General features: G+C 47.8%; 1 protein-coding gene across 1 annotated transcript in view; it reads left to right on the top strand.

Moving 5' to 3' along the window:
* The window catches only part of ZNF185 (zinc finger protein 185 with LIM domain), a gene marked incomplete at both ends in the record, with an annotated part of 32786 nt that extends 12894 nt beyond the window's left edge, over positions 1-19892 (top strand). The window contains 20 exons of the mRNA XM_082004131.1: positions 209-289; positions 736-804; positions 2347-2430; positions 4034-4078; positions 4487-4555; positions 5426-5509; positions 5998-6096; positions 7725-7823; positions 8483-8596; positions 9248-9343; positions 10930-11010; positions 11225-11326; positions 11786-11944; positions 13279-13392; positions 13659-13754; positions 14928-15029; positions 16503-16571; positions 18665-18745; positions 19081-19183; positions 19794-19892. Of these exons, the coding sequence (XP_081860257.1) occupies positions 209-289; positions 736-804; positions 2347-2430; positions 4034-4078; positions 4487-4555; positions 5426-5509; positions 5998-6096; positions 7725-7823; positions 8483-8596; positions 9248-9343; positions 10930-11010; positions 11225-11326; positions 11786-11944; positions 13279-13392; positions 13659-13754; positions 14928-15029; positions 16503-16571; positions 18665-18745; positions 19081-19183; positions 19794-19892 (1846 nt within the window). The remainder of the gene's footprint in view (positions 1-208; positions 290-735; positions 805-2346; positions 2431-4033; positions 4079-4486; positions 4556-5425; positions 5510-5997; positions 6097-7724; positions 7824-8482; positions 8597-9247; positions 9344-10929; positions 11011-11224; positions 11327-11785; positions 11945-13278; positions 13393-13658; positions 13755-14927; positions 15030-16502; positions 16572-18664; positions 18746-19080; positions 19184-19793) is intronic.
* Between the last annotated feature and the right edge of the window lie 4986 nt (positions 19893-24878).

Below are 24878 nucleotides of genomic sequence, written 5' to 3'. Positions count from 1 at the left end.
ATATTCCTGGTAATATCGGTGTTTTTAATTTAAAAACTGCTTTTGATAAGATGACTTTCTAAGTGAGTGTATTGAAAACAGTTATGTTTGTTTTCAGTCTTATTTATTGACATAAAGGAACACTTCAGTGTGGGAAAATTTTGGCCAGCTGCAGTGGGGAGCTGGTTTGTTCAGGAATGACAGCTTTTTTCTTTGCCTTCTCTTGCAGCCCTGAAACAGGCAGTAAGAGCCAACCACCCACATCTTTGAGTGAAACTTCAGAGATAATCTCCACTTCTGCTGAAATCAGGTAGGTCTGTTGGCTCTGCATGATCCTAAAGCTCTGCTAAGGATAGCAAGGGGCATGCTGCCCTGGAGAGTTTGGCTCTGCTTGGTGGCATTTTCCCAGATACGTGTGATTGTTCTGGACACAGTGCACTCATGGAACAATAAATGCTATAGCATAGGGAATCTAAGAAGGGAGCACTTTACAAAAGCATTAGCAATCTGGGAGGAAATATACCCAGATGGAAGCTGTGGGCCTCCCACAGCTTGAACATTACCCAGTTCTTTATGATGAGAATGAGAGCCCAAAAACTGCAGACCTTCCTAACTCCTAAACTGCCCAGGCTTTCATTTTAATCCATTCCCTGGACTGTCACACACTTCCAACAAGCACCTTGCTGTACAGTTCCTATGCCTCACATTGTGTCCCCTCATCTCCCTACCTAATCGTTCTTGCTGTTTTGCTTGCAGAAATGGTGAAAACAGACAGGCCCTTAATGGGAAGTCCTCATCTGAAACTGTGTCACAGCATGGGGACGGGTAAGAAGTTCAGAAAGGCTGATCTATGCTTCTGAACATAAGGCATGACCCTGCTTTTTTCTCAGAAACAGTATATACCTGCTAGTGGTCTCAAACAGATGGGATCTCTCCAGTCATGGTCCTGGGCTGCGCTCCAAGAGTATCATCTTCTGGCTAAGCTGCAACTTGTCAGTTTTATCTACTCTTCCTTCACCTCCCTCAAGGATTCTCCTCTCTGGCTCAGTCCCTAAAGAGTCTATTTCATGCTTTTTTTTTTTTTTTTTTTTTTTTTACTGCTCCAATTGCCTTCCCACTGCTGTTTCCTGGGGAGCTTCTCCCACCTACGAGGGATGTGTTGAGCTTCAGTTGCTGGTGGCTCCCGCTAACATTGGTTCTGGTCCTCTGCACCCTGTAGAAAGTCTGAAGGGGTGACTGAACAATGGGAAAGTGTAAAAAGCTCTGTTGTATGGAGGAAAACCTAAGAAAGAAGGGCCTGATTTGAAACCCAAAGGCATGGGTACAGGTGCTGGACACATTAAGGGGCAGAGCCCTGACACTGTAGCTGCACAGGTGAGACAGGGAACTTGCAGTTGAGGGCAGGGAAGCTTCTGGCCCTCCTGAGAGAGAGGTTGCTCCCTCCTTGTACGCCTATCTCCAGCAGTCTTTATCCTCTGGACTGTACACAGGAGCATATCAGATTTTTTTAAATATACCCCATATTAGCAGGATTCTTTTTGTTCTCAGTGTTACCATGCTGAATTTTTGTCTCTGTCTAGACTGAAGTAGGCAGAGTTGTACATGTGGCCTCACCTTTCACTCTGTTGTGCTTAAACAGCTGTAGAAGGCTTGGATTCACCAGAGTTTCTGTAGCATATACAGTTAATTGCAACTCACTCTCCACCTCCATCAGGGAAGATAAAGCTAGAAATGTTCCCAAACCAATATCTTAGGCGGAAGCAAAGTCTAGAGTGCTTGAGAAAAGGTAGGGGCTGGACTATTGTCATGGTCATTCAACCGAGGCCAGTAAATATATCCTTTATGTCATTGCAGGGACAGGCTGATTACAACGCACTCATTGTGCTTGGGGTCATTTGGGTCACATAGCTGCTCCTAATTGTGAGTCTGCTCCCAGAGAAATTAGGGGATGCCTCATTACTTAAGCCACCTAAAACTGGAGAGAGGGTAATTGGCAGGGAAGGAAGGAGACAGACACGCCGTTTGACAGGTCTAGTGCGGTGACAGATGAGCGTAGGGTCCGGCTGGTGGACCTGTCGGAAGACCTTTCTGGCCCATGAGCAGAGAGAGAACAACTGTTGTAGTGTACTTGCGCTCACCGGAGCGAAGGGGTTGACAGTACCTCACTGCAGGGAGCAACATGTCTCTCTAAGTAGCCCATGAACCGCGGTCAGGCCCACTGTACTTAGAAGGTTGGCCCTTCCTATCCTGGTATATTGAGTTAGCACCATTTTGTGCTCCTCCTAACTGAATGTTAGGAGACTGTTCTAGGATGATAGAATATAAAACCTGTCATGTCATATCTCACTAGCATTTTCCTTTTCCCAGTGACAAACCGCTGAAGAAAAAGTCTGAGCCATTCCCATGGGATGAACTGGCCCCCAGAGCAGCTGTGGTTTCCACAAATGGAAGGTAGACTTAATGTGAAATTCCTTTATTGACTTGAGTATTGTGCAAATCATAAACTCATAAACTGCTGCTCTTGAGCTCTCTGGAAACTCTGAATGGATATTTACTGATGGAAAAACACAGTTCAATCTGTGCTTTGCAGAACTGCAGCAGTTTCTCTAAAATTTATTTAAGAAAAGGGGGAAAAAAGAAAACACTACTCTCTTCAATAAAATTGTTTGATTTTTTTTAATTACATTTTTTCTTTAGTTTCTATGATACAAAAAAAAAAAAATCACTTTTGTGGGTCATTTCTGCGTTTTCTGGATTTATTCCCAAATGTAAACCAATTCTGGAATGTAATTTATTTATTTTTTTACAGTATAGAGAGGTTCACACTCCATGTCTCTCTAGGCCTCTAACCTCCACCTGCCTCTTTACTTTTGCAACAAGACACCCCTAAAAAAACCCAAACCCCAACCCAAACCCCAGACACAAAAGGAAATTGCATGTCCTATAAACTCTCTGGCAAACCACAAGGTTCAGTGATGAGGAAGAGTTGTGTCCTGGCTCTAAGGTATTGTGGAAAGTAGTTAAAGATTCCATAATCACAGGCAGGACACTGTAGCTGAGCTGGTAGTTGTCTCCAAATGCAATCCACCGCCACGACTCTGCTCGCCCTTGGCAGGACCCTGCTCCTCCTGTGGGCACCAACGTTTCTGGCATGCAACCAGGCTGATAGCCAGTGGGTCTCCTTAGCCTGAGCTCCACACTGTGCTGCTCTTCCCCTGTGTCAGTGGGCCTTGCTGCAGGCAAACCTGCCTCTCTAGCAAACACTGGTTTAATTTGATCTAGAAACCTCTCTGAGTCTGGGCGTACTTCTCAGCGATCCACTGAAGGCGACTGAAACAACTCAGTTTCTGCCTGTTCTACGGCAGCGTGTGGCAGTCTCTATGGCAGTCCATTTCACAGGTTTCCTAGGGAGTCTGCATCCTCACTGGAAAAAAAATTAGATTCACAAATCAAGAAAGGTTGCAAACTGCAAAGAGCAGTGGCTGTGCTTCTGTCCTGCCTGAGAAAGTGGAGGTGAGGGAGGAAAGGCATTGCCCATACAGTATACAGAAGGGAGTTCAGTGAGAGACATTCAGCCACGTGCTGTTCACTGCTCACAGCCTGGAAACAAGAAAACAGAAACATATGATCTTGGATTAGACACCTGAAGTCCCCCATTTTGTCAGCTCCCCTGAGAGGAGCCAGAGGATGTCAGGGCCGTGCCTTCCCTTCTGCGCGTGCAGATGGAGGTGCCTGTGTTGCAGCTGTGGGCTGTAGGACACCCCACTGTTTTTGTAAGAGTCCTGGCTTGAATTTTCAGATGACTCCATACCACTGGCATCTGCCATATGTTGATGATGTTTGGAGTTACTAAATGCTCCTTTGTACTTCATATGCACTGAATTTCACTGAAGTTTCTTGCCATTTTACCTGTAGAAATATACTGAGGAACACCTCTGCGAAGTTTTAGAGATTTCCTCCTCTCTCTTTCATTAAATGCATATGAAAATAATTGTAGAACATTACCCAAACCAAACCAAAGATGCTTTCTAAAGTTGGTGTCTCTCCTTTTCAGTTATCCTGAACACACAGAAGCCAACAATGGATTTTGCCCACCAAAGTAAGTGTAAACCTATTAACAATGCAAAATTAACTTTTTTCTCCTTGATTTTAGAGTGTGAGGGGTCTTTTCCTGACCTAGTATGGCTCTAAAAAATGTGTTCTGGGAACAGCACTTGCATGCGCTTGCAAAGGGGAGGGGTGGATCTGATCCACCAGCTCAGAATGGACTGAGATCTTTCAGCTTCTTCCCTTGCGCTAGCGTGAGTTGGTTTGATTTATGTCTCTGCCCTTCAGGTCTGCTCAGGAAATTTACTGAGCTAAGCAGGAAGGAGGTAAAGATGTTAGGTTTGAGACAGGAGAATCTCATGTTTGATATTTCTGCTTCTCGCTCTGTTCTCCAACTTACTAAGCTTCCTTCTGTGACCCACGAAACTCCCTCTCTTACCAAGTCCAACTCTGGTTGCAGGGACAGGCCTGCAGAAGCTACAGTCGAGTCCTCTCGCTACCTGGACAATGCAAAGTCTGAACCTGCAAGGTCAGGGCCTGGTGCTGCTACTCACAGTGCTGCCCGCAGAGGGGAGGTGCGGGGTGAGAATAAGCAGCTCATCCAGGGTAGAGTTGGAAGTAGAATCCAAATTGGACAACAAAGTAAGGGAGGCCAGAAAATCCCAAGTGGCTAAACAATGGGAACAGCATTCTTTCTGTTCACTGTTAAGCATCAACTTCTTTCTACAGAAGCAGCCTGGGAGCAGGTACAGCAGCTTTATCATTGCTTTTAGCATTGATCTCAAAAGTGTCTCCATTCCACATGCTTTTTAGAGTGTGCTTGCTCCCCTGACAATGTCAGAGGCACAAAGTCAGGAAAGAATTGCTGCTGTTGATACCAAACACACTACTCTCCCTGAAGCTGCTTTCTTCACTTACTTTAGTCCATTGTTTTGGGACTTGACTCTGTATTGGCTTACCAAAGGACCTGAGGTGAGAAAATGATGTCTTAAAACCTCCCAGCTGAGGTGAGGAGGATCACAAAGTTCCCAGTAGGATGGTGTAAAACCCAAGACCTAGAGCTGCTAGCAGCAGTAACGTAAGAATGTCTTCCCCAAAGTTATTCGTATTGTTCTTTGTCCCAGGTGCATGATCCTGTGACAGGCCAGAAAAGTCATGCATCCAGCTGAGACGTGTGTGAATTGAGGCCAAGTAACTGCATTAGTTCCACTAACAGACTCTATCCTTCCTGATTAGAGATAATGAAAATGTTTTTTTCTGAAGGAAAATCAGTTCTCTGAGCAAATTACTTTATATGAGACCAGAAAACAGAAAGTGCAGTGTTATTATTTCACACAAGTTCTCCTTGAAGCCTCTGGCAAGCTACCAAGCTGTAGATTCCTTCCTTTTGTTTTGACAGGTCTAGCTTGCAGTCTGATGTCCCTTCTCCTCCTACTGAGAGCGACCCTGTTCACGTAGAGGACACAGAATATTCCTTTAAAGGGTAAAAGTGGGGTAAATTTGGCGGGTGTGTGAGTAATACTGAGGATTAAGGGAAATCTGAATGGGCAGGCACAGAAAGAGGTGGCTTTTCACAGCTTTTGTCCCTGTGCTGAGGTTTAAAGCGCAGCTTGCAAAATAAACCAAGAGGTTTGCATTGTATCCCTCCTCCACCTTCTTTGATATGAGCCAAGCACCCCAGCTTTCTTTCTCCTCTTGGTGCCTGTGTGCTTGGTGGGGTTCAGTCATTCGCTGGTAATCCGGTGAAATGCTACAGTGATGCTGGAGTGGCAGCAAGGGAGCTGAAAGGCAGCTGAAATACGTTGAAATGCAACTCTAGTCTAAACATGGTTCCTAGAGAAAAATCCTGGTGTGGGACAGTGAATGGTAGAGATTGACTCAAGCCTTGCCTGGTGAGTAGATAGTATTCACTAGTGCAACGATTCATGTGCCAGTTGTTAAAGATGTAATGGGCCTTTTTTTGATTGCCAGATCTGTCCTGGGCTACGAGGAGAGAAGCAGCACCCAAGAGACCAGATACACGAGTCCCAAGGTCCCAGCATACAGCAAGCCTTACTGGAATGAAGCGACGTAAGGACCTGGGGTGCTAACCCCATGTTGCTCTATGTTCTTTCTCATCATTGAAAGCCTTGTAAATACTGATTGCTCAGGAAATATTGACCACAAGAACAACAGCATAATAAGGGCCATTTGTCTAAGCAGCTCTAAACTGCTCTTCTCTCTGGCATCCATTGAAATAGTAAATTTCCTGCCATGTTCACTGAAGACTAACCATACAACAAATGCATTTCACATTTCCCAACTTCATCTCTTGCTGCATGCGGCACAGTTCAGCTCTGATCTCCCTTTGGTTCCACCTGTCTTGTGCTTATGAGCCTGGACTGAGATGTTGTCTGCATCTTGTACCAGTCCTAAAAACCTGGTAAACAAAAACCAGCAAACAACTATCATCATCATCGTCACTTCTACAGCACTGGATGCCCTAAAACCTTAGTGGAGGCAGCCACAGTGCTCCCCCGGAGGGGTTGCTATCCCACTAGATAAGCAAACAGAAACACAATGAGCTAAAAAAAGTGTTTTGCCAAAAGACTTGCAGTGAGGGAGGAGTCACTTGACTCCCCCATCAGGATTCTGCTGAGGAAAGAGAGGTCTTGCTCTGCAGTAGTTGTTCAGACTCCCTTTATTGCCACAGTTGAGAATAAAAAGGTCTTTCTGGAAATGCTGAGTACTTCATCCCACCCCTTTTAGACAGCTCCATTGAATGCCTATTGCAGATGCCAACTGTACACGGATGGCTGAATTGCATCCTGAATTAACAGCAGGACTAGGAATAGGCCACATTTCTCCTCAGTCCAATGTTGTTTGGACATCCCTGTCTTTACCATCCCTCCTTGCTGGCGTGATTTAGGTCAGGTTTCCTTGTCTGGAACAGTGCTGTCAGGCTGAAAGCTCCCATGGCCCTTCCTGTTCCAGGGGAAAAGGTAGAGCTAAATGGAGCTGTTGAGTCTCATAAAGAGCAGCTCCAACACAGCCGTATCCCAAGCGATTCCCTCAGGGTCCACCTCTGTACTTCGCATGTTGGAATGACCCTTTCTCCAGTAGCTCCAACTCTTCCCGGAGAGACAGCAGCATCGTTACTCCAAAGGTCCAGTGCAAAGTCAACATGCACCCAGAGCTAGGAAGGCAAGGGGAGATGAAGCTGTGTTGAGTGGTATCATTGGATACACTGAATGAATGAGTCTGGCCACAAAAAAACCTTCAGAATATTGGACAGGGAGGAACATTTCAAATTCAGCCTCAGGTATTATCAGATACTGTATGAGATGTGATGCCTGTCCTGGCATACACATCCTGATTTATGATATAGCCACAATAAATAATCCGATACCCTGCAGGCCTATTTTCATCTTAGAAAGCAGCATGTTTGTCTACAGAAAACATAGCTTGGACTGGTATTTTAAAGAGCTAATTTCAGCATGTAAAAATGTTGCCGCTTGACCCATCCATTGAATTCCAAGCAGTTAAGCAGTGCTTTGCGCTGTGCTGAAGTCAGCGCTTCATGGTGCTGGTTACAGCTTAGCCCTTGGAATATCCTCCACCAAAGCCTTGTGACTTACTTTCTCCTCAGTGTGCGCTGAACTCAGCTTTCAGGTGTTTGTGCCTGGCAGCCACGAGGGGGTTTTCTTTTCCTTTGCCAGGTCTTCCCAAGATTTCAAAGAGGGGAACACCCCTAGAGGAAGGGGGCATGAGAGCACACAGGCCTCAGATGACTATAAAGCAGAGCTGATCCAAGAAGGGTAAGTGGTCAGTAGGACTCACCCACAGTATCTATTCACTTCATAATTCTCCGTGTCCTATTCTGTTCCCAATGTAATGGAGACCACAGAACAGCTCCTCTGCTTTGCACCCAGGAGTGGGGACTTTGTAATGGCACATTGCAGCAGGCAATCCCACCTGTACTGATGGGAAGAGCCAGCTGGAAGAGATAAACAGTGTGTGAAGTCCAAGAGACAGTTTCTGCCCTGACAGCATGTGTCATAGGTCCTTCAGCATCAGCTGAAGGTGCTACGGTGACAGGCAGTAGCTTCTGCTGCCCAGATATCTCGGCAAGTACTATCCAAGCGTTTATGAATGCTGCAAAACCATGCATGAGAGTGTCCTGAGGTGTTAGAAGCATCTGTAAGTCCGAGGAATTCTGGCATGAGTGCTTTCTCCTGTGCCTAACGTTTTCCTCCTGTGACAATCTCGGATTAAAGGCCTTTAGCTGCGATCCTGCAAGCTAGAATGGGATTTGTATGCATGGTTCCCATTGGATCAGGTACCAGGGCAGTTTGGAATAGCTCTGGCCAAACAGTGTCTCCTGCTCCCTGCCTGATGGCTCCTGTCTAGGGAATGCATGTCTACTCACCCCGGCATGTTTTTTCTTCACTGCCCTAAGTGCAGATCTTTATTTTAGATTTTCAGACTCAAACAGCTATACGGAGAAGGGACAAGAACCTCCTGACCACGATGGACACCCAGAGCCTCCCAGGCCAAAGGAACATACTGAACACGAACCCAGCATGACTAGGTAAGGAATCGGATAATTACCCCCCTGCCTTTTCCTGTAGGATGAGGGTCAATTCTTTGTATGTCTTCCTCCACACACATATGCTGATAAAATCTTCTCCCAAGTGCCTCCTTTGTGCCTGATTCTAGTGCTGCTTCTACTGAGTGAACCTTTTACCATGGTTTTATACGAAAGCATCCTTATTAGCTGGAGGCATTGAACACAGTCCAGCTGGACTGCCAGGAGTTGCTACCTAGACCTTAAATTCAGAAGCAGACTGCCTCTAGAGACATATAAGCAACCCAATCTGGCATGGGTAACACTTCCATGGTAACACTGGGTCTCATTTCCAAACTTACCCAGTCAGTGTCAGGTCTCGGGCTGCACTCTGGTCACCCTAGCACTGTACCATTTTCCTTCCCGCTGACCTGTGACTCCACTGGGTTTGCAGTGGCTGTCTCGGTGCCCTCAGCCTGCCTCATGTGAAACAGTGCAGGGCTGAGTGTCCAAATGGAAGGACTTTGTGGACTGATTTCTTTGCTTTTGTCTGTATTTTCCCCCTAATTTTGAAGAGCTGAGGCTCTTGGTCAAATTTGGCTTCCTCACGCATGTGTTTCAGTGAGCAACCCATCTTCAAATCAGCTTGTAAACCAGACTGCTCTTCTCCTCCAGGTTGATGCCATGGCCCAAGGACAGCACTAGTGGGAGCATGGACATTAACAAGGGGATATCACCCTGTGTGCAGAATGAAGAAGTCACTTCAAGAAGGCAAGACAAATAATAGGCTTGCTTTTTCTGATGAGAGAACATGGGCAACTTACTGCAGGTGGTTCTGGAGAAGAGACTGAGAATGTTTGGGGTTAGGACTCACCAAGCTGGGCTTTCTTCATCAGTGCATGGAGATACATAGTGAGTGGTGGGAACAGCAGAGTGTGTGGTTAGTAAGGACTGTGGAGGAGGGAACTCAGGAGGGGGTGCTGGGAGGAGCAGCAGAGAGCGAGCAATGGTGTCAGTGTCTGTTCTCCTGGGTTCTTCTGACAAATGGAGCTACCCTGGATGTAACACAAATACTCCAACTTGTAGTTCTTCATCATGCAGGGAGGCAGAAGGAGCTGTTCCCAGTCCCCAGGGACATGAGTGGAAGTTAGACTGAGAGAAAAATTTCCCTTTCTCTCCAGTACCCCCCAGCAAAGTAACCAAGATGGATACATCTCCATCTGTTGCTCACTCCATGCCTCCCCCAGTCCACAGACTTCCTTTGGATAAGCCCTCCAGCTTACCACGTTACTGAGAGAAATGCAGAGTCCTGCTCAGAGAATCCCAGTGCTTCCAGGTGCAGTGACTTTGGCTCAGACTTGCCAAGGGAGCAGTCAGGAGTGCTTCTGCAGCATCACTCTGAACGACTTGGAAGTTCTCTCCTGCTCTTTTCAGTAAATCAGTTTTGAGTCTGAACTCCTGGACAAACACGTCTTCTTTAGGCACATGGAACATCTCAACTTGAATGGGAATGTGTAGCTCAGTGAACATTAATGTTTTGCTATAAGTAAGAATTTAAGGTATCTACCTTTATTGCAAAGGAATCAAAATAAATTGATCTTGCTTTCACTTGGGTGACTGTACCAATTGTTTTCTGGCTTACCCCCTTGCCAGACTCACAGGGATCGATTTAATGCTGGTGAAGGGAAGCCCTCAACTAGTAGCAAGTGTGAGGGCTGCCTCCTCTTTCATCAACCTTAACATTTCAGGGTAGGATCTTTGAAAGTATTTCGAGAATTAACTCCTTAAAAGCTAATTAAATGCAGTTTTGATGCAGGAATCCAAGCCAGTTTCAGATTTTCTACAGGGTATCAATATTCCCAGGGGGGTTGGTGTCCACAAATGTACAAAACCAGACAGAAAAAGTGAACAAACTTTTCCCTAGATTAATGTAGACAGGTGTAAACCCAGGACGGCTCTGCAGTGGGTTTATCTAGTGGGTACACTTCTGAGATGGTACCCAAATGAGGCCAGCTCATGCTCTTAGCAGCCTGAAATGTGACATAGAGGTACTGGATAACCCATACTGGTCATAAATAAATGACTGGGGTTAAAATGTCAAGTTTGGAAAGAGTAAGCAGCCAACTGATGCTCATCAGGAGCTTTATTTTTCTTTCCCTTCAGCCTTATTTTTTAAGAGATCTGTATTTTTCCCTCTGGGTTTTTTCACATCTCTTTGGAATATCCGGGGATATTCCATGCAGGGATATTGTACTTTTCTTGAGGCAGGACGTTCACCAAGGGTTACATCTACATCCTACAGCGATTCTACATGCAGTGGCACTTCTGTAGACTATAATGGTCTTCTGTCTTGGCAGGTCCAGCTCTCTACCGACAGAAAGCAGCATCACTGCTCCAGAGACCCAGTGTGCAAATGAATCTCACCCGTGCCGGGAAAGGTATGGAGCCAGGAGACCAGGCATGCTTTCCTGCTCCCTCACACATCTTGCGTTCTCCCTGTTGCCCTGTTCAAAGGCATTACAAATGCTCATTTTTTGGCTAGTGAATTCTGAAACCAACATAATCGTGATGTTACTGCATTTACTCACCACAGTGGACAGGTTTAGACACAAGTACTAAAGCTGCTAACAGGCTTTTTTCCTCCCTGACCAGGATCACTCCAGCTTATGAAGAGCAAACCTGCCCCACTACAGATAGTCACCATGAGAGCCCAGGAGACTGGAGACACAAGGATCCTAATCCGGTGGCAGCCAGGTACAGTGGGACTATCCCTTTCTTTCTCAATGGCTCTCAAATCCTCATCCTTTGCCATTCCTGCTTCTTGATACAAACCTGGCTGAAGTCCTGGACCAATGTAAATTTGCCCAGTGTATGCTATTCAAATGATACTGAGAAAAGGACTATCAGGTTTAGGATTCCTCCCACGTATGGTTGTTCATATTTCATTTCAGTTAACAAATTAACTTAGACGACTGCTGAATCTTGCAGCATTTAATTGTACTGGGAATTCAGCTCATGTAGGCGAGGGGGAGTAGTATAGACCTCTGCCATTCCCCTGACCTTAAGAACCTGTTGAACATGATGTCCCAGGTTTTCCTGATTGCCAGTAGAAATAGGCATGATCCAGCCTTGGCAAATTCTGAACACTTGTGTGAGCTGGTCATAGCAAATACAGTCAGTGGCTTTATGCTCAAATTGGCTTTAATTCTTTAGCAGGCCTAACTTCAGCTCAAAAGAGAGCGCGCTCAGCGCGTATGAGACCCAGCATCCCATGCCACTGTACATGGACCGCCAGCCTTTTAACACCAGCGTGGCAGCACCCAGTCACAGGATACCATCCTATGCAGACAGCCAAGTATTCAGCACCAGAAGGTAAGGGTGTGGGGATGAGATGCAGAGACAGGGAAAGCTGCTGGCACAGAAATACTTGGCAGAAACTCTGGTCTGGGTTGTACGATGACCACATCAAGAAGCAAGAATGGGATTTTGTTCCCAGAGGGAGCAACAGTATTGCCAGGTCTCACAACACATGGAACAAGATCATTTTTGGACCTGAAGGGCTGAAAAAGGGATTCAGGAGATAATTGCTCTGTAGCACTGGAGAGTTCTTGGCAGGTTGTAATCAGACCACCTGCACAGTGCCTGGAAACCCGACAGATGTGTGGAGACCACATCTGCTTTTTCTCTGTAACTGCAGAGGTGATGATTCAGGAGCAGTCTGTTTTTTATTTCTCATGACCCTCAATGACATGAGACAAGTTGTACACTTACAACTATTTTTTAAATATATATATACATCTATATATATCTATGTTCATGTGATCTGAATGTAACCTTCAGCTCTTTTAGTATTTTTCAGTAAGTTGGTGTCATAAAGCTCTCATTTGTTTTTGGAGATATCTGCAGACTAGGACTAGGAAAAAATGGGACAGACCTTTATTGTATTTCATAGCGTGTTATCACCCCCCCGGCACTGTGAGATGCTGACATGTCTCCCTGCAGCGCAAGAAACCTGCGCTTCAGCCCTGCCCTTGGGTTTATATCATAGACCAAATGCATGTCTTGCCCAGAGCAGGGTTTTTCTCATCTTATGATGAGCTTAGCCTGTCCCTTTTTCTCTCTTTAATGCAGCATTGATTTGCAGTGTTTTTCAGCATTGTTTAACATTAAGTTATACAGTTGCCTGAAGCTTTAATCAGGATCAAAGCACTGATATACAATATGAACATAATCTGTGCCCCAGGGCACTTGCAAGAAAAGAATGACCATAAGCTATAAGCTCATTTTCTCTATTGAAAGAGCCTGAGCTCTGCCCACAGGTTAAAGCCATTCCAATAATCAGTTCTGTCTTGGAAAAGTGGAAATGTGCAGGTGTGACACCCGGATGGTCCAGCTGGTCAGCAGTTCACACATGCAGACGGTGGTTTTGGTGAGCACGGGGGAAGGAAACAATATTGAACATATATCCATTTATGAACCGCTTCGGCTTTACTCTCAAGTGTTAGATTTTGAGTCTGCTTTCCTGGCCTCAGAGCTTTGTATGCACGCTGCAGCACCACCAGCTTCCACCAGCACGGGTGGAAGGGGCAGAGCAAAGGGGGAATGCATCATGGCAGTGTCTGCTGAGACAAAATAGTTTTTAGCCAGTGTGGGGAGTCCAGTGACTTCTGGTACAATGTAATCAGGGCTTTGTCCTTTCTTGCCAGACCTACTCCAGATTACGAAGGGAGAGTTTATGATGGGAGAAGCAGCCCTAGGAGCAGCAGATACGACAGCGCTAGTGCCAGGGGCCACTGTGAATTTAACCCCACGGCCGGACGGTAAGAAGTCAAAGGGAATCCAGACTTGTTAACCCAAAGAATACCCCACTGCTATATTTATTCAGTACCTGGAGTGTCCTGACCCACTTCTTACGAATTCCCTGGATCTACACATGTGCAGCAAGGTGCTGTTTGCGTGGATGGCTGTGGTGCGTGGGTGATTTTGATGCTAAGCAGGGAGACATTTAGCCAAGATTCTCGCCACTTGTGACAATCCCTCACGTGCTCAAGTTCAGCGCTTGAGATTATATCACTTCCTTTCATAGCCACGACTCCCTTCCCAGAGGTACCACCATGTCCATTTCCCAGAGAAGCCACAGGGTGCCGTTCTACATGGACAGCTTAAACTATAACAGCACCAGGTAAATGGGCAGTCTTGATGGTTGTGAGGGAAACCTCCAGGAAACTGTTGTGGAAGAGAAGCTAGGAAGCATAAGCCAAGAGCTGAAAGAGAGATGAATGGTTTCCGGGGAGTGGACGTGTGATCTAGAGGCACAGACCTACTCTTAAACCATTCCTAGCAAAAGCTACGCAGCACAGGGTCTGTGATACATCCATCTCTGGTCTCTGGAGATTTTTCATCATTGAGGGTGCCAGAACAGAGTGACAGGAGAATGAAGGGCTGGTTCCTGCCTACCCTCCCTTGACCAGAAATTGACCTTTGCAGAGACTACACAAAAAAAAGAAGAAATAAAAGCAGAGAGAGATGTAAAGAGAGAGGATCATTATCTCCAGAATGTCAATGATTAAATGACTGAACTGGTCGCAGAACAAATTGGAAGGGGTAGGAGGTATCCAGTATGGAATATCATTACCCTGGGCTTTCTGCAGTCCTTCATGGCAGTGTCAGTCCATCCGCATGCAGTCTGACACCGTATGGAGGCACGACCATAGGTCCGAGTGTTGGACCTGTAAAGGGGAGGACACTGTGGGTGTGAACAGGTGGCAAAAGATCCTTGGATAGCCTAGGACTGGTTCCAGGCAAGACCAGCTTCACCCCTGCAAGGCAAACTTAACAGGGTCTCACTGCTGAGTGGGTAGGCAGAGCTGTTTTCCAAAGGTATTTTAGAGTAGCCATAGTTTTGCTACCTCCTCCTTTCTGCAGCTTTTGAAATTATTAGGTTGGGGATAGTTATGCTGGGGATAGTTATGTTGGACTTTGGCCCATATGTCCCTATCTCCGCCTCTCCTGCAATATGTTGTGTGCCGTTTCTCTCCATAGCTGCTCCTGTTCAGGCTACATGATTCACTTAAGGTCTGTACTTATTTGAAGAGCTTGTTTGGTCTTTTCTCCCATGGCCCTTATAAAACACTTCTCTGGAGAGGTAGTACTGTTATGTGGCAGATGTAAAAAAAGAAAGGAGCCTTTTTGGTCTGTGATAAAGATAAATTAATCTGGATGGTTAAGGGCCTTAATATTGCACCCTCCCAGACTACCCTCCTAGCAGTAGTGGTAGGTCTTTTCTTGGCTGCCAGCTTGGATCACATCACGGCTTGTGTTTCCAGTGCCCACAGACTTTTCTCTCTCTCGCCAGGCTTCTCTCAAGTTCGAGTGAGAGGATCTGCAGTCCGATCGCCACCTTACCACACAACAGCCCAGCAGCCTGCGGGTACCAGCCCGATTCCAGCACTGCCGGGTAAAGAGCAATGGGTGGTCGTGATCCTCCTGCTGCAAGACAGGCTTTGCATGCAGCCCTTCTGTGTGGTAAAGACAAGCCAGGCTTTGCTGCTTGGCATCTGGGCCATGGGACATCTCTCAGCCACTTCTGGCTACGAGCATGGACATTGCCACGGTGGCCAGAGCCCCCCACAAGGGAGTCATGGGCTGGGTACTTTTTTCCAGGTGCCCCTTTTTAGAGACCAGGATGTAGCTCACTGTCTGAGTTGTGTCTTCTCTCTTCAGTATGGCAAAATCAAAAATCCTCCATAACACATTGTAGCTGGAGGGGCACGATGGAGCTCCTCATGCCATACACACTCCTCACAGCTGTGGGGCTCTTGGAGGACTCTTTGCCTTGTCAACCACGAGCAGTCTACAGCAAGCGTATCAGATTTTGGTGGGGCTGGCACAGGACCCTGATCTGTCATGTATTACAGAAGGTAGCATCCCATCACGGTGCAGCTGTCAACTCAGAGCTGTATTCTGCGATTGGTGGTTTCTGCAGCCTCCACCTCAGAGGTGAAAACTGCTGCACAGGTTTTCACAATTTAGAGAGGGGTTTCAAAGTGGTGAGAGGTCAGCATAGGCTTTGCTGGGCAATATTTGGGTCCTTCTGGCCTTGCTACACAACACCTGTCAAAGTAGGAGACTCATCTGAAACACTTGATGTGGGAATTGTCTATGCTAAGGTAAAAAAAAAAGCTTTTCTTTTCTTTCCTTAGCTGTGACATGGCTTAGTTTGCTCATATAAGAAGAGAGGATTAATCGTAGCTTATAGGCAGCAATGAAAATGCACCATGGAGAAAGAGCCTGATTAGTTCATTTCATGGCTCTGGGAAGAGCCGGTGGGCACAGTGTCTCCTCTCGATCTGTGACAGAGCTACAGACAGACAGATAGACAGACAGATGGGGGCATGTCATTTTGAAATAAGAATTTTAAAGAGGGAGGAATATGTAAGACAGGTCAGCTCTGTAAGCAAAAACATCCCCAAAACAACCCAGTAGCAATTTATAATGGATAAAAATGCTGGAGATATTCCAGTGACAAAACAGTCACTGTAAGTAGTACTGTGCCAGTAGGGTTTTAACGTTAATGGGCAGAACCACGAGCTCTCTAAATACTTATTGTGTGCATAATCCTGACATGATGTGAAAAAGACTTATCCTTGCAAAACAGAGGATAACTGGATGAAAGAGTTATATTATCCATCCCATTCTTTTTAATTAACTTGATTTGTTTTGGTGGGTTAATTAGAGGGGTATATTAGGTGTTATATAGCAACAATGCTTGATATTCAGTTTTTATTCAAGAACAACAGCATCTCACTCTGTGCCTTTTAATGCACGTGTTACATGTCTGAATGCACACAGTGGTCCCTTGCGCTGTCTCTCATTAGCTCCAGTCTTTTCTGATGCAAATGCTTCTCGTTTTGTTTCCACCCGTTCCCAGAAAAGGGGTCCTCTTTGTGAAGGAGTACGTGAACAGCAGCGAGTTATCAGCCTCCCCACGCTATGGCAGGTATGAGGAGCGCGTCCAGAGACAGTCATGCATCTACATACGTGTGCAAAGCAACAGTGTTATGGCTTTGCCAGCTAACACACACTGAGCAAGCTCCCGAGCTGGAGCAGTTAGCACTGGGCCAGCATGCCATTGTGCCTGAGCTAATGAGCCCTGGAGGGATTATTACATTGGGTCGGCAGAGAGTTTTGCTAAGACAGCAGTGTGGCTTTGGGGACCCAGACAGATCTCTCTGCATCCGCTGGGCTGTCTAGTCCCGTTGCAGCAACAGGAGGACCTCTGTCCCATGACTAGAGGAGGGGTAAACTCCCCGTCTGAGTGGGTTTGCCTCTAAGGTGGGTGACGGGATGAAAACTCCCCACTGCAGTGTTTTAGGCTGCATATTTGGCACCGTCAGGCTTCACTGGGTATTTGCACGCATAAATGATTGGAATCGGTGAGAAAAACGTGGAGGTTGAGGGTTCTTGCTCAAAGTTATTTATGAGTTAGAAAAAGTTAAAAGATGTAATTTTCAGGCTTCAGTCTTCAGTCTTTTGTATTCTTCTCAAAGGCAACTAAGTAAAGCTCCTCCAGATTGACACCAACGTGACTGAGAGCAGAACTTGGCCCTAAGTACCTCATGCTTACATTGATGTGGCAGCCAGTTAACCCCCAGGTTGATGCCTCTCTGCTGGCATTTATCCTCCCTCAGTGCTGTGTGGGCATTACTGTGGTAGCTGATTACAGACTCCATAAATCTCCAGCCTTTGCTATAGGTCGGCAAAGCAGATGTCAGCAACCAAGGATAAGCATATTGCTGCAGCGTCTAAAAAAACTCAGAAAAACAGAAGGCAGAGAGGCAACACTCAGCTAGGTGAGACTAGGGATGTGTTCCATGCCTTTTCCTGCATAATAGTGCAGGGTTTGGGAGTTTAGCAAGCAGTGAAAATAGCTGCTATTTATAGTGTCCATATGTAAACATCAGGACCCCTGTGAGGCCAGAGAAGTTTTACTGATGAGTGACTGGAGACAGGATTTCACGGGTTGCCTGTCCAGCAGCCAGCGCAGGGTTTTGCCAATGTTGTTGAGCAGCCAGTGGAAAATATGTTGGTCCCCATAGTCTGGGTCACAGCCTGGGCCCGTCCCAACTCCAGACTTGCTGGACGGCATGATGGGGGCCCCAGGCAGCAGAGCTAAGGCAGCCGTGGCTGTCATTGACAGTGGAGCCCTTGCTCCCCCTCCTCCTCTTCTTCTGCTCCCCCTCTTTTTATCCCTGCTACCAGCCCACCCAGTCTTGCATTTTCTGCCGTTTTAATGAGACAACCTGGCTCACAGCGGGGTCTGATGGCTGGCAAGGGGTAAGGAGGTGGGAGAATGTGGGTGGGAACATACTGGAGGAGGGAGAGAGCAGTATCTTTCCCTTTGCTTTGGCAAGGTTGTTAGGTCTTCTCGGCCCCCTCCTGAGCTGCATTTGACAGACCCTCGCATAGGACTAACAGCACCGGCTTCCTGACACCCCCTGCTCCGCCGGGCACAGAGGGTGACCGTGTGGGGCAGGGCTGCTGTGTGCCTGTGCCACCTCCCTGGGGCTCAAAGGGGCCCCATTTCAGGGTGCATGCCCTGGTTTCCCAGCCACGCTGCCCACATCCTGCCTCTGCCTGTGGGGACGGCAGCAGCCAGACATGTTTTTCAGTGCTCTGAAGTTAGGTGCTGGGACCTCCAGCTCTTCGCTGTCTCTGCTTGCCCTTGGAGGTACCTATTCCTTGCAAACTGTACCTGCCAGGCTGAGCCCAGAGTCGGCTCTGAGTTTGACCTGAGGCACAGTGATTGTGGTATGGGGCAGGGAGCAGGATACCGCCACCCCTATGGAGAATCTGTAGCGTGAATGCAGCAAAGATGGAGATGCTGCTGACAGCCCCGCTCCGTCAGTCAGTGCAGCCCTCTCTATTAGGCAAATGCCTTTTCAGAGCTGGTCAGGAAGGACCAACCTTCTCTCGAAGGAACAGGCAGCTGGGATGTTGCAGTTAGGACTTTAGGTTAATGATTAATGATTCCATCTGAGATGCTCTCCCCATATATCACTGTCAAATGCTGATATTTCCTTCTGTCTCCAGTGGCAGCCTTGTGGATTTGACCGATTTGGAGAGAGCAACCTACAACCAGCACAGCTACCTGTCCAGTGCTCCCCTGCAGAGGTAGGACAGTTTGGGGCTGCCTTGGAGGTTTCAGCAAACTGTTAAACAGAAATGATGTTAAAGTTTTGCTTTTTTAGAATATTGGTGTGTATTTGGTGAAATAACAGCACGAAGCATAAATGGTCTTTGGAAAATACAGCAACATTGACTTAAAGGTCTATACTGCCCTGCTGTTGTGGTCTCTGTGTCCCTGGACACATGTCCCACTGTGCTGTCACTGGACACAGCAAACAGATGTAGAAGCAGGTAGCTAATGGAGAGCGGTGCTGGTGTTAGGTAAGAAACCTCTGGTACCAGCTTGTGTTACAGAAGAATTTACTCTTGTTCTTTCACAGGTCCATTGAACCTGTTTGCAGTTACTGCAGCCGTGAGATCCGAGATTGCCCTAAGATCATAATAGAGCATCTTAACATCTGCTGCCATGAATACTGTTTCAGGGTAAAAAAAAAACACCTTAACTACTGACTGCTACTGTGAAATGAAGTGGTGGGAGGAGGAATCTTGGTGCAAATCCTGTCCTCAGACTTTGAGTAATATATATAATGTATGCTAAATGCTTGCATCCACATCAGGACAAAATGTCTTGCGGTCACAGGTGTTGGTTGTGTCCCCAGCAGTTTTTCAGCTCCTCAACTAAATGTGTATTAGAACAAGGAGAATTCTTTATTGTCCTCTGGTAGAATAGCAGCACCCTCTTTCCTCATGTCCCTGGCCTTGTGGTAGACTTGCTGCTTTGTGGCCTTTGTGCCCCAGTGTAGATCTCTAAAAAGGGGCACCTGGAAAAAAGTACCCAGTGTAGATCTTGCCAAATCTCTCCAACTTTGCAAAGTTTACAAGTAAAGCCTGTGGAAATGGTGAGTGTGGGAGGAGAAAGCCTGCAGTGGCATTTGTCTGTTGTAGAAAAGTTCAGCCTCAAAGGTCACTGCTTTGGCATCCTCACACCTTTTTAAAATGATACAGAGACTGTTCATTTCTCTGCCCCCTCCATGCTGTTATTACCGTGTGGTGCTTTGGTTACTGTCCAACCACCTTGTTTTCCCTTTGGCAGTGTGGAATTTGTCACAAGGCAATGGGAGATCTTCTGGATAAAATATTCATCCACCGGGACATTGTCCACTGTGACAAGTGCTACGAGAAACTCTTCTAGGTGAGTGCCCCTTTACAGTGGTGCTGGATGAGAGAGCTCATGGAGTTCACTGAATGAAGGGCATTTAACCCTCACATTTACTGAGTGACCTATACAGGGATTTTGCTGTGGCTTTTTAGTGGGAAGCAGTGACCCTTGTTGCAGAATTAGCTAGATACAAGCTAGAGCTGGTCCCAGGGGTCTCAGTTAGAGCCAGAATCTCTGACCATAATGTGATAAACAGGCTGTGTTAGCTTCACCTGGTGGAGACAAGCAGAGGGCTGGCTTGAGTGATGAGAGAAATGTCCCTCAGAGGTTGAGAGTCCTCTCTAAAGGTAATTAAAGAGTTCCTCCTTGCATCCTGGGCTAACCTGCTGCAGGAGGCTGAGTGCTGTTTGCAGCCAGAATGTTCCTCCAGCAAGGAGGCAGCATGTCAGTGGCAGGTGCAGTTACTGCTTTACATAAAGATCCTTTGAGATGAAAACCACTGGGAAAACTAAGGAGTTGTACGCTTTGTCAACAGATCAACAAGGAAGTAGGTTGGATATAGTTTTGTGTGATTATCTGGATGGGGCAGGAGCCACCACAGTAGCAACAAGAAACCCTGTCACTGCACTGAGATGATAAAAAGGGACCTCTTTTCCTCCCTCTGCCTCATGATAGAGAGAAGGAGGGAAAGGAGCACCTGCCTCACTGTGAACATGGCTGCTTTGTTTGCCTCTTAATGCAATGTGACTGGCTAGCCTTCTTCATCCCTTTCCTGCACGTTCATCTGCTCCGCTGACCTCTGTAATGCGGTGCTTTGTGCGGTACCCAGCTCCTGTGTTCACCTTCTCTTTATTTGCTTGCAGGGTTTTGCAAAGCTGGAGAAGGCAGCCAGCGGAAAGTCCTCAGCAGCATGTATCAGAATATGTCTAGCAGTTCCTGACTGGCTAAGATAGCGGAATTCCTGCAACCCCCTTTCCTCAAGTTATTTTTCCTCTCACTGCCTCATCACAATGAATGAGTTTAACATCCGCTAGTTTATGCTGTCAGCTGCATACAAGGCAAGTGCCAGTGTTAACAAGATAAGGCAGTGTCATCTACAGAGATAAGTGGGCTGATCTTCCAAAGGTGCTGAGGCCCTCCACCTGTTTTTAACTTCATTAAGATTCCACAGTGCTCCCTGTGTTGGAAGTCAGGCAGAGCTCCTTAGGTCTGTCTAAGCTAATTGCAAGAAACCTTTTCTGATTTTTTTTTTCCTTTCATTTCTGCAATCAGGCTGCAGCTTAGTGTGTGTGAGCTGGCACAGAGCAAGCAGATACAAGAAGTGTTAGACTAAATTTAGATTCTTGGTTTGAATTTGGTTCTTAGCAAAAGCCTATTTCTGCTTCTCTCCCCTCCAAATTCTACCTAGAAATAGCTTCTGCCCGATTTCCATTTGCTTTCCATGGGCTTTCAGGAGCACTTGCAGACTCCCTCTACTCTAATTGTGTGTCAGTTTTAATTTCCCTTTCCTGCCTACTCCCTAGTGGATTGCTGCAGCAGCATGTGTGTCTGCTGTCTGTTTGGGAAGATAACACGCTCTTTCACCTGGTAGTTTAACTTGGCTTCTGATGGCAGGTGTCCAGTGGCCATAGAAAATGTGCCAGAGAATGGGTATCTCAATTGCCTCTCCTGACAAGGAGCAGTGCTTGACTGAGATCTGAATTTCCCCCCACCCCGCCGAGGCTTGCCATAATGCCTCTCTTACTGCTGTAAATTATTTACATCAGAAATGCTCACTCACAAAATTGAACTTCTAGCAGATGCCATACTTACTAAAAGTCAGAATCACGTAATTTTAGCCCTTAATTCAGATGTTGAGAAAGCTGAATACCAAAACCTGAAAGTCAGCCTCTATGTCTTAAAAGTACAGCTCTGAATGTCTCCAGAGAGTTATAGTTTCCTCTTTGAAAGCATCAGGAATGTCTGCAAACCATCCAAGTCAGTTCTGTAGTAGCTCTTACATGGAAACAGGTGATGGCAAAAGCTCTAATGCAGACTATTGTTAGCCAGATAATTCTTTATGCGCTTAGTGATGGAAGCTGGCATGCATGCAAAAGCTTAGCAAGTTAGTGTTTTACAGCACAAGTGCTACTTAGCTTTTTTTAGGCCACTGTACCAGTTATTTAACTGAACTATAGGTATGACCTTAGAAGCAACTCCATGAGGGGAACTCCAGTTGAAAGCAGTAACAACTCTGCTACTGGCAAGGTTGAGACCTTAAAGCCGTGTCTGCGACAGGGGATTAGGCAGCTCTGTTTTGAGGGTGCGTGGTACAACCGAGGGGACCCTGGAGATCCAGTAGTCACGAAGGCGTCATTTTCAAAAATGACTACTTATTTTGGCTGCCTACCTTTCTAAGTTATCAAGATGTTAAAGAGACATTACTTTCTGAACAGAAGAGGCTCACAAAGCATCTCATCTCCCCACATGGCTCATTTCTGAAAACCGCGGCCAGCAGTTCCTTACTGGTACCTGTTCCAGTGGTGGGGAGTGACTGGTACAGCAGCTCTTACATGTCTCATTGTGCCGTGTGGTCCAAGGGGGATTGTTTAAAATACCGAAGCAGAGTGGCCTGTAACGACAGATGTGCTTTGAGAAACTGATCTGCAGAAATAACGTATTCACCGAGTCCAGCGTTCCTGATGTGGTCTTACAGGGAACAGGATTTGTCCGTCATATGTTTTGCACTGTCTCTCCTCAGCACTGCCTTTCGCTGTAGTGATTGTCTCACCTCAGTATACAGCTCTAATAAACAGTCTTAGCTCATGCGCAGCTTCCTCACCTGCGTCACCGTGTAACACGCTCCTGTTATGTGCTCTTTGATCTGATGGTCTGTGTCATTTTTTTGCTTCTCAGTGGCCTCCGGGCATGACCGGTCGGTAAAGTCACTGAACACTTTGTTGGAGGATGTGGCAGAGAGAGAAGAAACGGTACCAACAAGAAAGAGTATTTGCCAAGGAGGGGGTGGGTTCAGCAAATATGCGATCTGATATTATTCTCCATAGGTTTTTTGCTCTAAAAACCTTCTGTTACCTGGGGAAAAGGGAGCCTTGACCCGCAGCGCGCCCTCCTACAGGTGCCAGCGGACCCCAATTGGAAAAATCCCATGTCCGGACCGAGGTCTGGACTGCTGTTCTTGGAGGTCCTGCCTGTCCCTTGGTCACCACAAAGGGTTCGATGGCATTTCCCCTCTCCAAAGACACGTTATCACCCAAAAAGAACCCGCAGCTATTCTAAAAATAGTATGCTTTCATGTGTTTTGGTCTGAACTTTGAAGAATTGCTGACCTACCCCTCCCTGCTCCACCCTCCTGAACAGAAAAGAAATTGATTATTTAAAGGTGTAAATATTCCTGTTTCCTGCTGTCCCCACCTGTTTGTGGAGAAAGGGTCATCTGCACCCTGATTTCTCCCACCTGATGGATGAGAGCCCGGTATTTTCCACAGACACCAAGGAGATCTTTTTTCACTAGGGCTCCTGCTGCTTGTGGGGACAAATCTGGACCAGGTTGTTTCAGGTGAAATCACATAAATGTATATAAAGGCTACCAGCTGTGACCTGTGCGGCTGAGCAGCAGCGGCGGCAAGCCCATCCCCGCACTGAAGCCCCTGCGTGGTGGCGCTGAGCTTTTGGGGGTGGCTACCATCTCTCCCGCAGCTTCGGAAGGCGCCGGCTAATCGTTCATTTGCACGTTTAGTTCCAGGACTGACCACGCAAGGAGAGGCCCCCTCCTCCCCGCCCGTCGGGGCTCCTCCCCGACGAGCCGAGCCTTAGTAAAGCCTCAGTAAGGCCCTGGCAAGCCCCAGCCAAGGACGAGGCGCTGGCAAGGCCGCAGCCGCGCTCGCTCCGCCGCGACCCGCCGCCGCCTCGGCCCCTCCCGCGCAGGCGCGGCGGCTCCCCCTGCCCACGGGCGCGCGCGCCAGGCGTTGGGAGGGTGGGGGCGGAGCCCGAATGCGCGCGCGGCGGCGCCCTCCCGCCGTGTGGCCAGCCGCGCTGCGGGCGTCGCCGGGGCGGGTGGCCGCCGTCCGTGGGTCCGTTCCTCCGTCCGTCCGTGGCAGGTACCGCGTGCGGGGAAGGGAGGGGTCGAGGGTGGCGGGAGCCCTCGGCTCGGCGGGAACCGGTCGCGCCCGAGCGCCGGGTCAGGGTCGCGCCCCTCCGGTCCCTCACACCCCGGGCGCCCCCCGCCCCGCGCCTCACGCGGGGCCAGCCCCCACGTCCCTCCAGCCGTGGGGTTCCCTCCCGGGCCCTAGCCTCCTCCTCCCGGCCTCGGGCTCCCCACAGCAGCCGGTGCCGGCTGCGACCCTCTCCCCGCCCTCCTCCTCCTCCCGGTTCCTTCCCCAGCGCGGCCGCCCCCTCCGCGCCCCGGGAGCTGTCCGCGCCCCGGGACTCCGGGCCGGGCGGCGGGGGCCGGCGCGGGGCCGCGCCGGTCTGCAGCCTGCCCGCGGGTGGAAGGGCCGCGGGAGCCCCGGCCGCGGGTGGGGGCCGCGCAGGAGGCGGCTGTTCGCCCCCCGGCTGCGCCTCGTCCGTTAAAAAAGCCGTTAACCCGCCGTTAAAAACCCGGATGTCTTTCCGAAAAAGTCCAAATTATTGTCTCCGACACGGTAACGGCTTGAAATGTGGCTCCCTCCTTTTTTCTTTTCATTTCCCCCCTTCCCCCAGCCCATTATACAGTGAAATTAAGTTTTGCAGATTTATATTTTTTTTTTTTCCCTCCTGTATCCTTGCGGCTTCATTTGGGTGGTTTTTAGACTTACTGGCCGTGGGAGAAACGCTGAGCGGTTTTAATCTGTGTGTTCCCCCAGCCCCGTGAATGAAAATGCGGTTTTTGCTGCTCCTCAGCCTCGGAGGGGAGCAGATTTTTTGGGCGGCAGATCTCATTGCCTTCCCCCCCCCCCCCGCCCCCGCTTTGGGTCATTGTGTTTTGCTTTGGCAGTAGAACTCCTAAAACTCCCCGCTGGCGCATCCTCGGCGAGTCCCTGG

This window comes from Phaethon aethereus, assembly GCF_964289735.1.
Source record: "Phaethon aethereus genome assembly, chromosome: 10".
Taxonomy (NCBI): domain Eukaryota; kingdom Metazoa; phylum Chordata; class Aves; order Phaethontiformes; family Phaethontidae; genus Phaethon; species Phaethon aethereus.
Note: the sequence above shows the minus strand (reverse complement) of the source record. Positions and strands in the feature narration are given on the sequence as shown.